Source organism: Metopolophium dirhodum, chromosome 1 (genome assembly GCF_019925205.1).
Source record: "Metopolophium dirhodum isolate CAU chromosome 1, ASM1992520v1, whole genome shotgun sequence".
Classification (NCBI taxonomy): Eukaryota; Metazoa; Arthropoda; class Insecta; order Hemiptera; family Aphididae; genus Metopolophium; species Metopolophium dirhodum.
Window position 1 is genome coordinate 104,840,543 of NC_083560.1, and position 13,352 is coordinate 104,853,894.

Consider the following 13,352-nt stretch of genomic DNA (forward strand, 5'->3'; position numbering starts at 1 on the left):
TACATATTTTACCTTTCATCGCTTGGTACATCGACGCAATTGTCCGTTCCTAGACCACATACTGAAGCACAACTCTTAACCGAATAATGAGACTGAAAAAAAAAAGTTTATAATATTAATATGATATACTATAATTAAATTATAGTATCATAATATAAATTTTATATTTATGCTGCTATCTCGACATTTCGTTGATAAATACAGTCTACGTTATGATATTATATTTTTTATAATAAAAATCTTTTAATCTTTTCTAGTTGAATAACAAATTTTTGTATTTTTACTTTGCAGAATAAAAAGTAAGAAAGTTCTGATAAATATTATTATGTACCCACTACAGTACACATTATAATAAATGTATTTCCCGATGGTGTAAAATCTTAGCTAAAACGGTTTCGTAGAGGGTATTTACTATTGTCTATTACTATTATATCACAGATAGGCACAGAACACTCGAAATAAAATCTCTTAATTTTCATTATACCTACCAATCTTTTTTCAGAAAAAAAAAATACATAATAATAATTTCTGTTTAAAAAAAAACGACCGTAATATTTCAATTAAAAATAATAATTTAAAAAAAAAGCAGCAAAAATCTCCTACCAAATGGCCTATATGTAGCGAAATTATATATTAGGGACGGTGTGAAAGGGCAATATGGTGGGGATGGAAATATAAGTCATCAGTCAGTTTTTGACATGAAAGAGTATTGAAAATTAGATTGATGTCTCCAGTCTTTGGATTTGGTCAGTTTGAATAGTAGCCATAACCTTATCGATATTAATTTTGATATGCCAAATAAAATAAGTTAAAGTCAAAATATTTTATTCATCAGTCCCAGATATTTTACTATTAAACAGATATTTTATAATTTACGATGCCATGTCGGGGCTGTTAAAATTTGCCTACTTATTCAAACGAACCATAACGCGTATGATATCCTAATACATCCAATTTGATTTATGCAATTACTAATAATTGCTATACGTGCAATCCTTTGTTTGGGAATAATATTCAGTACATTCACATTTGTATAAGAAGGTACAAAATATTGTGTTTATTTTATGTAGGAAAATAATAATGCGTGCGCTACCGTGTTTATACTGTTTAACCATTTAGCACCCAACGGCAAAAATTGCGAGCACCTTATAAAATAATTGAAACTCAAAATTATTTTGGAAAAATGTTGTGCCCAAACAGCCAAACGGTGTATCAATTTTCAGATAAAGTTTCAAAAGTGTGTGGCGCAAACACGTTACGCCCATGTGTAGTCTTATCAAGATGAGGCTCCTCGGGGGAAATGTCCCCTCTGCCACCCCCTTCACACGGCTTTTTGCAGTGTAGCACTTTGCATGCACATCACAGGTACGTACCAAACAAATTAAAATCGGTATACATAAAACACAAATTAGTTAAAATGTATGTAAAACATCATAATTCGCTCTCATCTCTTTCACACACTCACACACGAGGCACTTGTCGGTCGAGGATGTTATATATTATGGCCCACGGGACTGCTGCAGTTTAGATACCTACACTTATTATATGGTACGCAGAAAACAATAGATTCGTTTTAGTCTCTGTACACATTATTATTATTATTATTATTATTATTGTTGTTGTGTGTTCAAAAACCCATCGCGTTACTCGACATGCACGCACGAGCGAATCAAAATTCAAAGTGCTCCGGCACAGCAACATCTGGAGCCGTTCTCTTGTCACGGTCTTGTATATGTACGCCTCGACGTTTCGATTTGTCCGCGCAGACGGAAATCGTAAGAGCGGTAAAAGGCGTCCGCACACCCTTGTATTATATATAACCGTAAGGGTAGGAAAAAAAAACTGTCTGTTTAATAAATATATGTATATATAGATTTAAGGCTTTAGGCTGAACGGCAAAAGTTCACGTCAATAGTATAATATATATACATATATTATGTACAGACGCATCTATACAGTGAGTTATATATATATATTATAGCAGCAATGCGATCGTATATTTTATGATGGATAAAAATATTACTTTAGGGCAAGAATGTATTATCGTACTTAAAACTGAATAAAATAGATTGCGACATTGTGCAAGAGCGAAAATGATTAAAACAGTGAAAAAAAAATAATAAATCAAAATTCACTGTACCCACTACCCAGTGTTGTGCAAAAAAACTTTCTTGATTAATCGATGATTAAAGTTTAAAAAGATTGCATCTATAATTCCAAAATAATAATAAATTTCAATAGACATACTTTCATTGAATTTGTGAACACAAAAAATGGATGAAGATTGATATTAAAATAAAAACAATTTGTCTATGAACAAATGAGTGACCTAGTGAAATTAACTATACCCGTTAATAATTGAAAATTTAAAGTTGTTGATTCTTTATTAATTTCATGTAGCTTTATTTTCAATAATTATAAAATATTATTTGAATAATTATTATTTTATATTGGGGTGAGTATTGAACAATGATATAGGTATTGATAAATTCAATGAATATGTACCAACCTATATTTATTGGAATGTATGAATTTTAAATTATAGAAATATTCCTTAGAAGCTTTTTTCTCTTTTCTAAAATCTATGTTTTATCATTGTCGTTACAGCTAAATGTGGTATCAGTTTCTTTGTTTTTAATGCCTGATATTTTCTTTTGTTCTATGCGTGTAGTATATTCTGATGATTAATAGAGTTTTAATATTGGTTCTAATGTCGTTGTTGTTTCTTAGATTTTATATTTTTGATGTTAATGCTAAGGAAAAGACTACTAAATTCATTTTTAAAACTTGTGGTTCATATCTTTCTCAGAATCGGACAGTGTAGTTTTTTTTTGTACAGCGCTGAACGTGAATTAATCGTTTATCGATACAATATTTTGTATTATTATTATTATTTTAAATACCTACAACGATTACATTAAATAAATGCTTAAAATTACTTAAATACTCTCCACTTAATTTTGATAAAAGGATTAAAATAATGATCAAGTATAAAAAAAAAACATTTTTATCTCACAGAAAGCAGTACCTATTTAATTCGTTCAATACGTATTTCTTGGTACAGGCGAGGCTATATCGACCATTTTTATATTAATGGTTAAAAGTTTTGTATCGATCCCGGGTTCTATATATAGTAAGATGTAAGAATATGAGAAAATTATATAAACTCACCAAAAACTAACATAATATTAAATATTATTGGGTGAACAAAATTATAGTTTGCGGTTGTTATTTTTTTTTTTTTGAATAAACGTATTTAAAAATTGTTACTTAAACATTTTTTTTGAAACATTATTTTAGTTTTAAATATGGAATAATTTGATATTAAACTCAGAAAATCTACAGTAATATTATATACTAAAATGTACCTATACTAAAATCGTCTGATCTATTATATTTTAGCGGGAACATAAACACATAGGCATGGGTACACCTTATTAGTTATTAGTAATTAATAATAATAATAATATAAATAATAATTAATAATATATAACTATATAAGTTTGTAATATTTTAATGTTTTTTTTCGAAAATTAAAAAATTTTAAGAGCATATATGATTATTTTTAAGTGCATAAATGCATGCATATTTTAAGGTTTTATAGGGCATGAAGTACCTAGCCTTAGTTATTACTTATTACTTATAAACTATTACATTTCGCGAGAAAAACGGAGAAAAACTGTCAGTGAACCTATACACAGTGTTGGGAATCACATAATTATCTCATCTAGATAAATGTTATGGTTATCTGTGGTAATTTATCTAGTTAAATAATTTAATAATAAGAATATTTTTAAATACTGAAATGCCCAATAATTTAGGAGAACCGAATAATCATTCCAAATTCCAATTATTTAGTTAAAATAATTTAACGTTTTTGTATTTATGCATCTGCTATCAATGGATTTGTTTTTTATTGTATATAATACAAGTTTGCTTTCCTGCACTGCGATCATCCGTATTACATTCCGGCACGCCGCACTATAACAATAGCTACGTTTTAAATAAATTCTAGTCGAGACTTGACACCAGCGTTTTATTTATGAATCTGACATGAAAATAACAAATTATTAGCGATATTTATCAGAATACTCAGAGTCAATGGTACTGGTAAATTAATTAGTATTGTGTGATTATGATAACACGAAAATAATTCAGTGGCAGCATAAATAGGTTTTAAAGTACAAAGTCCACGATTTCAGGAAAGTATTATCCAGTCTCCACAGACCTACAGCTTAATTAGTTAGTGGCTTGTCGTATATTTTCACGTAACAATATCGTTTATCGTTTGTCGGTGTGTGGTGTTACTATGTTGTAGATCAAAGTTCGATGTATAAAAAAAAGATTAAATAAATAAACATTATTTATTATATAATTATATAATTTAAAAACAAATTATCCATTTTTATTATCTAGATAAATGTTGAATGAATTATTTGTTAACTTATCCAGATGATTTTTTGGTTATCTTTTCCCAACACTGCCTATACATTAACATCTGATATTCTATACCTAACATAATAATAAATTATTAATTTATTAATTTATATATTTAATTTGTTTCTTAATTTACTGTGATACGCATAATACTACGGTGGAACGGTTTAGAGGTCGAATACCGACTAATTATACGTCCTATTCAGGGGTGGACTTACCATTTTTCCGCTCCTAGGCATTACAACACTAGTGCCCCGTACATTTTCGGATCCAGGGCTTAATTTTTGGAGGGACATAGGGAGGGGGGCAAAAGTATAAAAAGTTCCAAAATTGGCTAAATACAGTGTAAAACAGAGGAAAACTACGGTGATTGGGGGGGAGGGCAAATGCCCCCTTTGCCCTCCCCCTGGATCCGTGCAATGTTTATTATTATTTATTATTATTAATTTCTTTATCAAGACATCTGATTTCCAGAATTAATTCCAGTATTCTAAGAATAGACTAGTTTGGTGGCCGCGCGCCCGCGTCCAAAGTAAATCCGGCGAGTGCGTGCGATTTATATTCTGACCATGCTGTTCCCATTGTGTCCGATGCGGCGAAATACCAGCTGTTTTGCTTTTCGACGCATCGGACGCATTTACATTGGACACGGTGCCGGGTGCGGTTGTGGTGCCGGGTGCGGGGTGAGGGTCATTCCAGTTAATATACAATAAAATATATTTCTTGCTAAGGACTGAGCGAGCTGCTGTGCCCCACCTAGCTAGTAGAGCGGCTACATACCATGTACCCGGCCGCGGCCCGAGGCAGTATAATATTTGACTTCTTTGGCTGGCGTTTTGCGCATGCGCCATTCACAATATTGTATGTGTTTACGCCGCACACTCGTATACCACCTCCCATGCTTTAACATAGGCAACACTGCCTCGTCGAGTGTCGAATGTCGTTGTCGAACATCTAGCGGTGGCGGTGTGGTGCGGTGCGGTGCGGCGCTCGCCGTTGGCAGGTTCGATTGTTCGAACTCAAACGGCAAGGTCATTATAGATTATAAATGAAAACGTTACTGCGACGTGACTACGTGAGCCATTATCCAGTTTCATGCGAGTTGTATACAAAAAAAAAAATGAATATAAAATATAAATTTAGATAAATATAATTATGAAATTATGAAAAACTAAAAAGTAAAAATTAACGCCCCAAAAAATATTGCGCCCTAGGCACGTATGGGTAAATCCGCCCCTGGACTCCTTATGGCCAGTTATTATACGTATATAGTTCCTACACAGAACATACCTCCATTATCTAAAATATTTCTCTATTTGCTATTACCTCATAATAATCGTATCGCGCGCGACGTTACTCTGCGGAAGCATAATAATATTGGGTTTGGCGACCGAATTCTGATGTACCTATACATAGGTACTATATTATAGTCACTCACTATAGTAATAGTCGTACATTAATAATATGTACATACGACGCGGTCGGTGCGTCTGGCATTTGTGTTATTTTAAATTAAAAATGAAAAAATACACCCCTACAATGCTAATGCGCGCGGCATTGCAGGGCTTAGGGCGGAACTCGCACACGTACACAGTGTACGCACATATTGTTCATTTCGGTGGACGAGTGAGCATAGTTTAATTTCTAGTTCGCTGCACCGCATGCATGTGCATCTCTGTCGATTGTTTTCTGTACGTCGACCGATGTGTTATTAAAATATAAATATGCGCGCCTGCCCTCTTTCAAATTAATATTGGCGTTTGTACTATTATGCAAACGTCAGGGTTTTTTTTTGTCAATTGATAAATAAGATCCTCCTCGAGAATAATAATTATTGAAAACAAAATACGGTACCTATACATATAATATATTAATAATATAACACGCACAACACTTCTTAATAATAATAATGTGTACGCAATATTATAGGAGACTTATTATGACAATTAATTTGACAGTATAATATACTTTATTAGCCGGACTCAAGAATCAAACTACACGGAAAAAAAGACAAAAATAATGAGTCAAACCAAATGTACAACTACGTACAAAGGCATAGTATGATTCATAAATAGGAACATTTTATTTTAAAGGGATTCTTTGTTGATTCCTATAATATTATATATCTACCATTCCCCCATCATCACCACTAGATTAATTGCATTAACTAATTTACTATATTCTATTATTCAAAATAAATTGTAATTTCGTTTATATAATATTATAGTTACTATCTATTGAAATGAACAATATACGGGAACCCGTCAAAAAGGAAGGGCGAATACAAATCCTGAAAAAGAATAATCAATCAGGTCGAATATTATGTATGTATAAATTAACTTAACAGTTATTATATATGAAACTGCAGTTTTGGACAAAATTTATTGATTAGATATTTTTTAAACTACAAGTTGTGCAGTAATGAAAGGTGTTGCAAACGTTTTGATTTCTTCCTCCTCTTAAAATGAATAGACGGGTACCTTTCAAAATTAATAATCATGTGTTGTAAATTGCAGTCAATAGAAACTTAACGTGTGTGCTTAACATTTCCAGTAAAACGACCAGGTCAGCAGGAGTTCAATGTCTATACAAAAAAAATATATGGAATAACGATAAAAACTGATACGTGTATATAGCATATTGCTGTCTGTATAGATTTTTTAATGACTATAGTCGTCAATATAGTTAGTTATTATTTATAATTTTATAAATGTAAGCATTTAGGAAAAATAGTAGATAATATTGTGCATATTGTGTTCATATATCATGTTTATCGGTAAATGAAATAATTCCGACTATATGGCCAATGTACACTTGCACGTTTTATATGAGTATACTTATAATCTATCGTATTAATATTATATGGGTCATAGGTGGTCTTTCGACATCGTAAGTATTATCAAATTCAGTACACGGTACCTAAGCTGGGAACCATCGGTTCGATAAATCTCGCCCGGACTATAATATAATGCGCAATACGGTATAGCAGACAGGTGATATAGTTTCTTTCGCTGCGCCATACCTATCTCTATATATTATTATAGTGTAGTGTATCCACTACATGTGAACAATAATTTACGGTTTGCGCACTATCTCAAGATACGTGGGTCTACGATTTATTGACAACGAGCAGCGTGTTACCCAAGTGCAATTCTGAGGATGGCAAAATAATAAAAGTACAGAGCACGTCACAATAATATGTATACGTCCGCCGCCGTAATCTAATCCTCTCATTTGTCTGCCGCACGTCATGTCAACCGAAACTGTCGGCCCGCGTCAGTGTAAACGGGCTCAACGGTGGGTACCTATTCCGTCAGTGTCCAAAAACGACTTACCCCTCCCCCACCCGATACGGTTTTGAAAACCGTAACCGTGACACGCGTGACAGACAGCGGCTGTCCGAAAAACGTTTAAGCACGCACTGTACAGTTTATATTGCAATTGTATATAATATAATATGGTACGAAACGGACTGCGGGCTCGACTCACTTGGTTCGACGTGTACATGACCAGTTGTCCTTTGATCGAGTGAAGTCCTTGTTCCTTGTATCCCGGGAACATTTTGTGCCGGGCTGCCAAAAACGCGTACATATTCGATATCGATCCACCTGCCGGGAAAACATGATCACATTGTTCAATCGAATTATATAGTGAAAAATGAAACAACAGTCCACGAATCCCCGCACTTTCCCGTATTTATAATTTCCCGATTAGAGTTTTTCCTATATTTTGCTTTTCCGGTTTTTCATCCCTATGTGAATAGCATTCCCGGGTTTTATTTTCCTCGCTCTTAACCACAATAATTATGAACTACTGTTGGGTTTTATAATATCGATATAATAATGAAATGTCACCTGGAGCAAAAATCGAGTCGCCGCCCTTCCACCCGATGATTTCCCTCATCTTGGTCAACACCACGTTTTCCATGAGAATAAACACAGGAGCTATTTCGTACGTGAACATGTTCGTATTTGCCGTGGCCGTCAGCCATTCGCCGGCCATGGACACGATGTCCAGACCGCACGAGAGCTGGTTGAAAAATCTCGGATGTCCTGCAATGTAAAAACAACTTATTGGTACCAATATTGGTATATAATAATATAATTGACAGTCATTGGTGTTAAGACCGTAACGCATATCTCGCCACCGGCCGGCACACTCATACACTCACACACACACATATCTGTTACCTGTTCGTCCCTATATGTCGATATTATTGTTTTTATTTTAGTATAATTGTCCGTGTCAGCTGTGAGTTATAATAATATGTAGATTAGAAAGGCCGGACGAGCCGGTACGTGTAGCACGGCCGCCCAAGATGTCACCAGTCCGTTACGTAGTGTTAACGTAGAACTATAATTTTCACGTGCGCAAAGCGCCGTTTTTTCTATATTATTACAATATACTATATTGAAAATTGTGGGCGCGAATCGCCATCTTTGTATTTTTATCAATTCATTTTTAGTGATCGCTAATCGCTACTAAAGTGTTATTATAATAATATAACGTGCAACCGCAAATCGCCAACTATACTATCTATTATACCGTTGTTGTGGACGCGAATCGTCACCGAATTGGCATTATTGTCGTTAGCGCAAATCACCACGAAGACTTATTTTATTTATTGTCATACAACATTATACATAATTTGCAATTATTGTAACTTGTCAATTATTATATTTCTCATAATTTATTGTGTTAACATTGTATAGCGATCAGCTACAGGACCAGCTGGCCAGTCTGCGCTCCACGATCTGTGAGTTATTTATTGTTATTATATATTTTATATTACAGCTCAATTAGCTGCCTTCAATTATTATATTGTAGGGCCACATATTTATATTATTCTTTAGCAGCTCAAATGGCTTGCCATATTATTAGTTCATTGTATGGTTGAGCCAGTAGCTTATATTACACTTTTACGAGCTTACAGCTAAAACGGCCAACATTGTTATCTATGTAGATGGTTTTTAAATTTTATGCTTGATGTTGCTGTGATTTATAAATTACTGTTTTTGATTATTGTGCACAATACAGCAACTCATTTTTACCAGCAACCGTGTTACTCGTTTATTTATTTATTAGACTTACCTTTTTTGTCACTAGTTTTTAAGCATACACGCCCACACATATACACACCTTACACATCACCACACCACATAGCTCATTAGTATTTGCGCGTCGAACCCAACCAATTCTAGCTGAGCTATAATAGATATACACACAAATACATAGGTCGGTCGGTGTGTGAGCGTTGCGCGAAATCCTAGTGGTGCCGGGCGCACGGTCTATATTTGTATCATCCCGGCCCGAACAGTGGGCGTAAATAAATAAATCATAGCGTAGCTAGGATTGAATAGTTACAGGGGCTAGAGTGCTACAAAACCAAAGTGTAAAATAACACGTGGGGGCAAAGCCCCCCACACCTATTTATAAAATTCACTGTAATTTAGTTGCTACAAAAAGTCCGCTAAAACCAAAATTTAATATAAACCATAATTTTTTTAGGTCATCTTCGTTCTGTACTTGATTTTTTCAATTTGAACATACTGAAAATTTTGATAATTGTATAAAATAAAATCTAACATATTTACGTATACCGTATACGTACTCAAAAATAAAAATAACGGTTCGCGGCTGCGACAGTCCGTAATAGTACCTACCTACTTTGCAGTCTGCGCAGAGAGTGTCACAGACGCACAGTAAATTGAAAACTGAGAATTGGAAAAATGAAATGATTATATAATAGTATTCAACCACTGTGCGAAAGGGCGATACAACTAATATAGGTAATACGAATACGGGACGCGGGCACCAGCTATTTAAAGGTAATAAAATAATATATTAACATTATATAAAATAGGGGGCAGGGGCGTTAAATAGGTAAGCTTGAAGCTAATATTCAATAAGCAGATAAGCTATAACTCTATTACCTTAAACACATAAACACATTTTTTCCGCGAAAACTATGACAAATTACGATAAATTCGTACTTGGTACGTACTTATACACTGTACACAATTTCAATTATATTATATCATATTTTATAATATAATAATTTATTATTTTACACATTATTTTTTGTTCGTAACGATTTGGGCTTTAACTACAAGCCTAAGGAGCTAAAAAGTAAAACCTCATAGGGGGGCTAAATAGAAGTACGGAGGGGCTAAGCCCCTCTCTAGTTACGCCGATGTAGCACAGTATACAATAATATAATGCACAGTATAATTATAATTAATTTTTATAATACATAGGTGTTATTATGAGTGTATCACGAAATAATGTGAGATCCATATTATTGATAATGATATTATGTGTAGTGTGTACCTAATAATATTATGTAGATCTATCCTTATTTATGTTTTGATTATATTAGGTACATGAACGCCAGCGCACTTACATTTAAAATGTATACATCAAATTAGTATTATCATGTATATTAGGTTAGGTAATAGTACCTAGCTAGTATTCCTTTCGCTCGCAACGCACATAATAGAATAAAGGTACTATATTTAAACAGTTTGGAGTGTATTTTAGTTTTTTCTGTTTGTTTACGAGTTACGATTTCCAGTCTGATAAATTCGTTCCTATATAAATTATAATGGGCATGCATTCACGGCTCTCATTTGAAATACCGTCAACGGTGAAAATTCGAACATGCTCCGTGTGTATACGCATTCTTATCGACCCCCCTCCTCCTCCGAAAGTATTCACAAATGAAGCTCGGAGATTACTTTGTACAGGACGTTTCGTCGAACTAATTAAACACCCGCGCATCCCTTAAACTATTTTTTTCCTCCAGCGACGGATTTCAATTTCGATCGTCCCCTTTACACCGCCGATGTGAATATATATATATATATATGCGCGGGTCGATCGGGATATATTATATACGAAAGTCCCCTCGACGAATCAAACATATATACATTATACGCGGCGACAATGCGATTTTTTTTGGGGCAGTAAAAAATAACGAAAAAAAAAAACCCGTTTATACACTCGTATATTATATACTATAATAATCATAATAATAATACGCGATGCGATATCGTCGGGCGAATAATATAACACTGCGCACTTGGTCGCCGCGTTATTATTTATTATATATTATTATTATAAAGTTCGTTTCGCCGATGAGGAAACGGCTGACGGCGGCGGCGCTGACCGCGCTATCGGGAGGAAATGCTGCAAGAATTCCCGGCGGGCCGGAACCAGCTGACGACACGCGTCGATAACAACCACCGTTTATGATAATATTTTAATACCTAGTATATAGTAGATAATGATCATTTTGGGGCGAGCGACGATCGATAGCGAAGACGTCGTGGCTGAAAACGATCGCTCTGTATAGTCGCAAGGTTATCGTCGTATAATAATATAATAGGCTTTTTTTTTTTTTACCCCTGCACTCCCTTCGCCAGAGACCACCATGGTCGCTGGTTTTGATTGGTTTACGAGCACAGCGGTAACGGGGGTGGGGGCGGGAGTGTGTGCGTTTGGTGTAAATAAATAACGTAAAAAAAAAAAAAATGTTACATTGAATCTCTTCGGCACACGTGACGGCGGCGGCGACATATAATATAATATATAGCCCTATATTATATTATATTATATTATATACACAGCCGCAGACCCCACTCGGCCGGGCGACTCAACCACTCCTCACACCACCTCGCCGACCTCCACACCACCGCCACAGAGGTTTGCCGATAAGAGCGAGCGGTTTGAATAGCAGCTTGTTAGACGTCATTAACACTGAACGCCAGATCTCATCAATCATGCACCGGAGCGCGTGCCGAAACTTTCGCCGCGCCTGTTTAATATATATATATATGAAAAACAATAATATATATGCCAAGACCCTCCAAACCACCCCCACCCACCCCCTGGGACCACTTAATAGCCCATCCTCACTCACACACACACACACACTTTCTCCCTCGTACGTGCGTTTTTACCAGAAAAGTATGTGCACACGATCCCTTCGGACGGGTCGCCCACGTTCAGATTCTTTTGCAAAACATATTATATACTTCCGATGTGACCGGAAAATAAATCGGATATACACCGTCGCCGCTGCAGGTAGTAGTGTTGGCGTGTGTATACAATATGTGTTTATGGTTTTTTTTTTTTTTACGTATAACCCGCCAACAGTCGTTCATTTATTTCGTAGTCTCTCTCTCTCTCTCTCTGCGGGCGATAAGTCAACGTCCGACACACGGCAGCCCTGCGAGGCGCGAATAGTCATCGCTCTTATACACCGTCACAACCTATATATTATATTATGCAATATATAACTCGGCTATTTTATTCGTGATTTTTCTTTTGCTCAAACGTAGGTTTACGATTTAGTTTCCCATGCGTCGTAAGCGATATTATAATTTCATGGTTCGGATTTTTTACCACTTAAAACGTATAACGTTTGTGAAAAACAAGCGCTGAAAAATTTTAAGTGAAAATCAGAAAAATGCGGTCGAAGTTAGAAAAATGTTTTTATAATAATGTATAAATAATAATTTATTAATAATATTATTTTACCTAAAGTTATGAAATAAATCAAGTAATTTTTTTTACATTCTATTCTTATTTCTAATGGTTATATTTGGTCATAAATTGCAATATAAAATAATTATTGATACATTTTCCAAAGTCAATTTGGTGATAATACTTACTTAAATAAATAGCTTTAGTTTACATTCTTCCGAGCTTATATTATTTTATAATTATTTATACAATGGAATTTTATTATAAAAGTTTAATAATAATACTAAAGAATTCTAAATGCTTAAAGGCTTATTTTTTTTCTATTAAAAGAAATGCCATGGTTATTTTGTCAGACCATGTCAGGAAATCTAATTTAAATTAATTTTTTCTTTGTCAAATTGAGATTCCATCGTTATTGGTCCGTATTG

At 34.4% G+C, this 13,352-nt stretch overlaps 1 protein-coding gene across 5 annotated transcripts in view; it reads right to left on the minus strand.

Moving 5' to 3' along the window:
• The window catches only part of LOC132934516 (glutamate decarboxylase), a 116,317-nt gene that overhangs the window by 21,528 nt on the left and 81,437 nt on the right, over positions 1–13,352 (minus strand). For all 5 annotated transcript variants that reach the window (XM_061000832.1, XM_061000830.1, XM_061000831.1 and 2 more), the window contains 3 exons: positions 8,292–8,489; positions 7,927–8,045; positions 13–92 (listed from right to left, as the gene is read on the minus strand). In XM_061000832.1, coding sequence (XP_060856815.1) covers positions 13–92; positions 7,927–8,045; positions 8,292–8,489 — 397 coding nt within the window. The remainder of the gene's footprint in view (positions 1–12; positions 93–7,926; positions 8,046–8,291; positions 8,490–13,352) is intronic.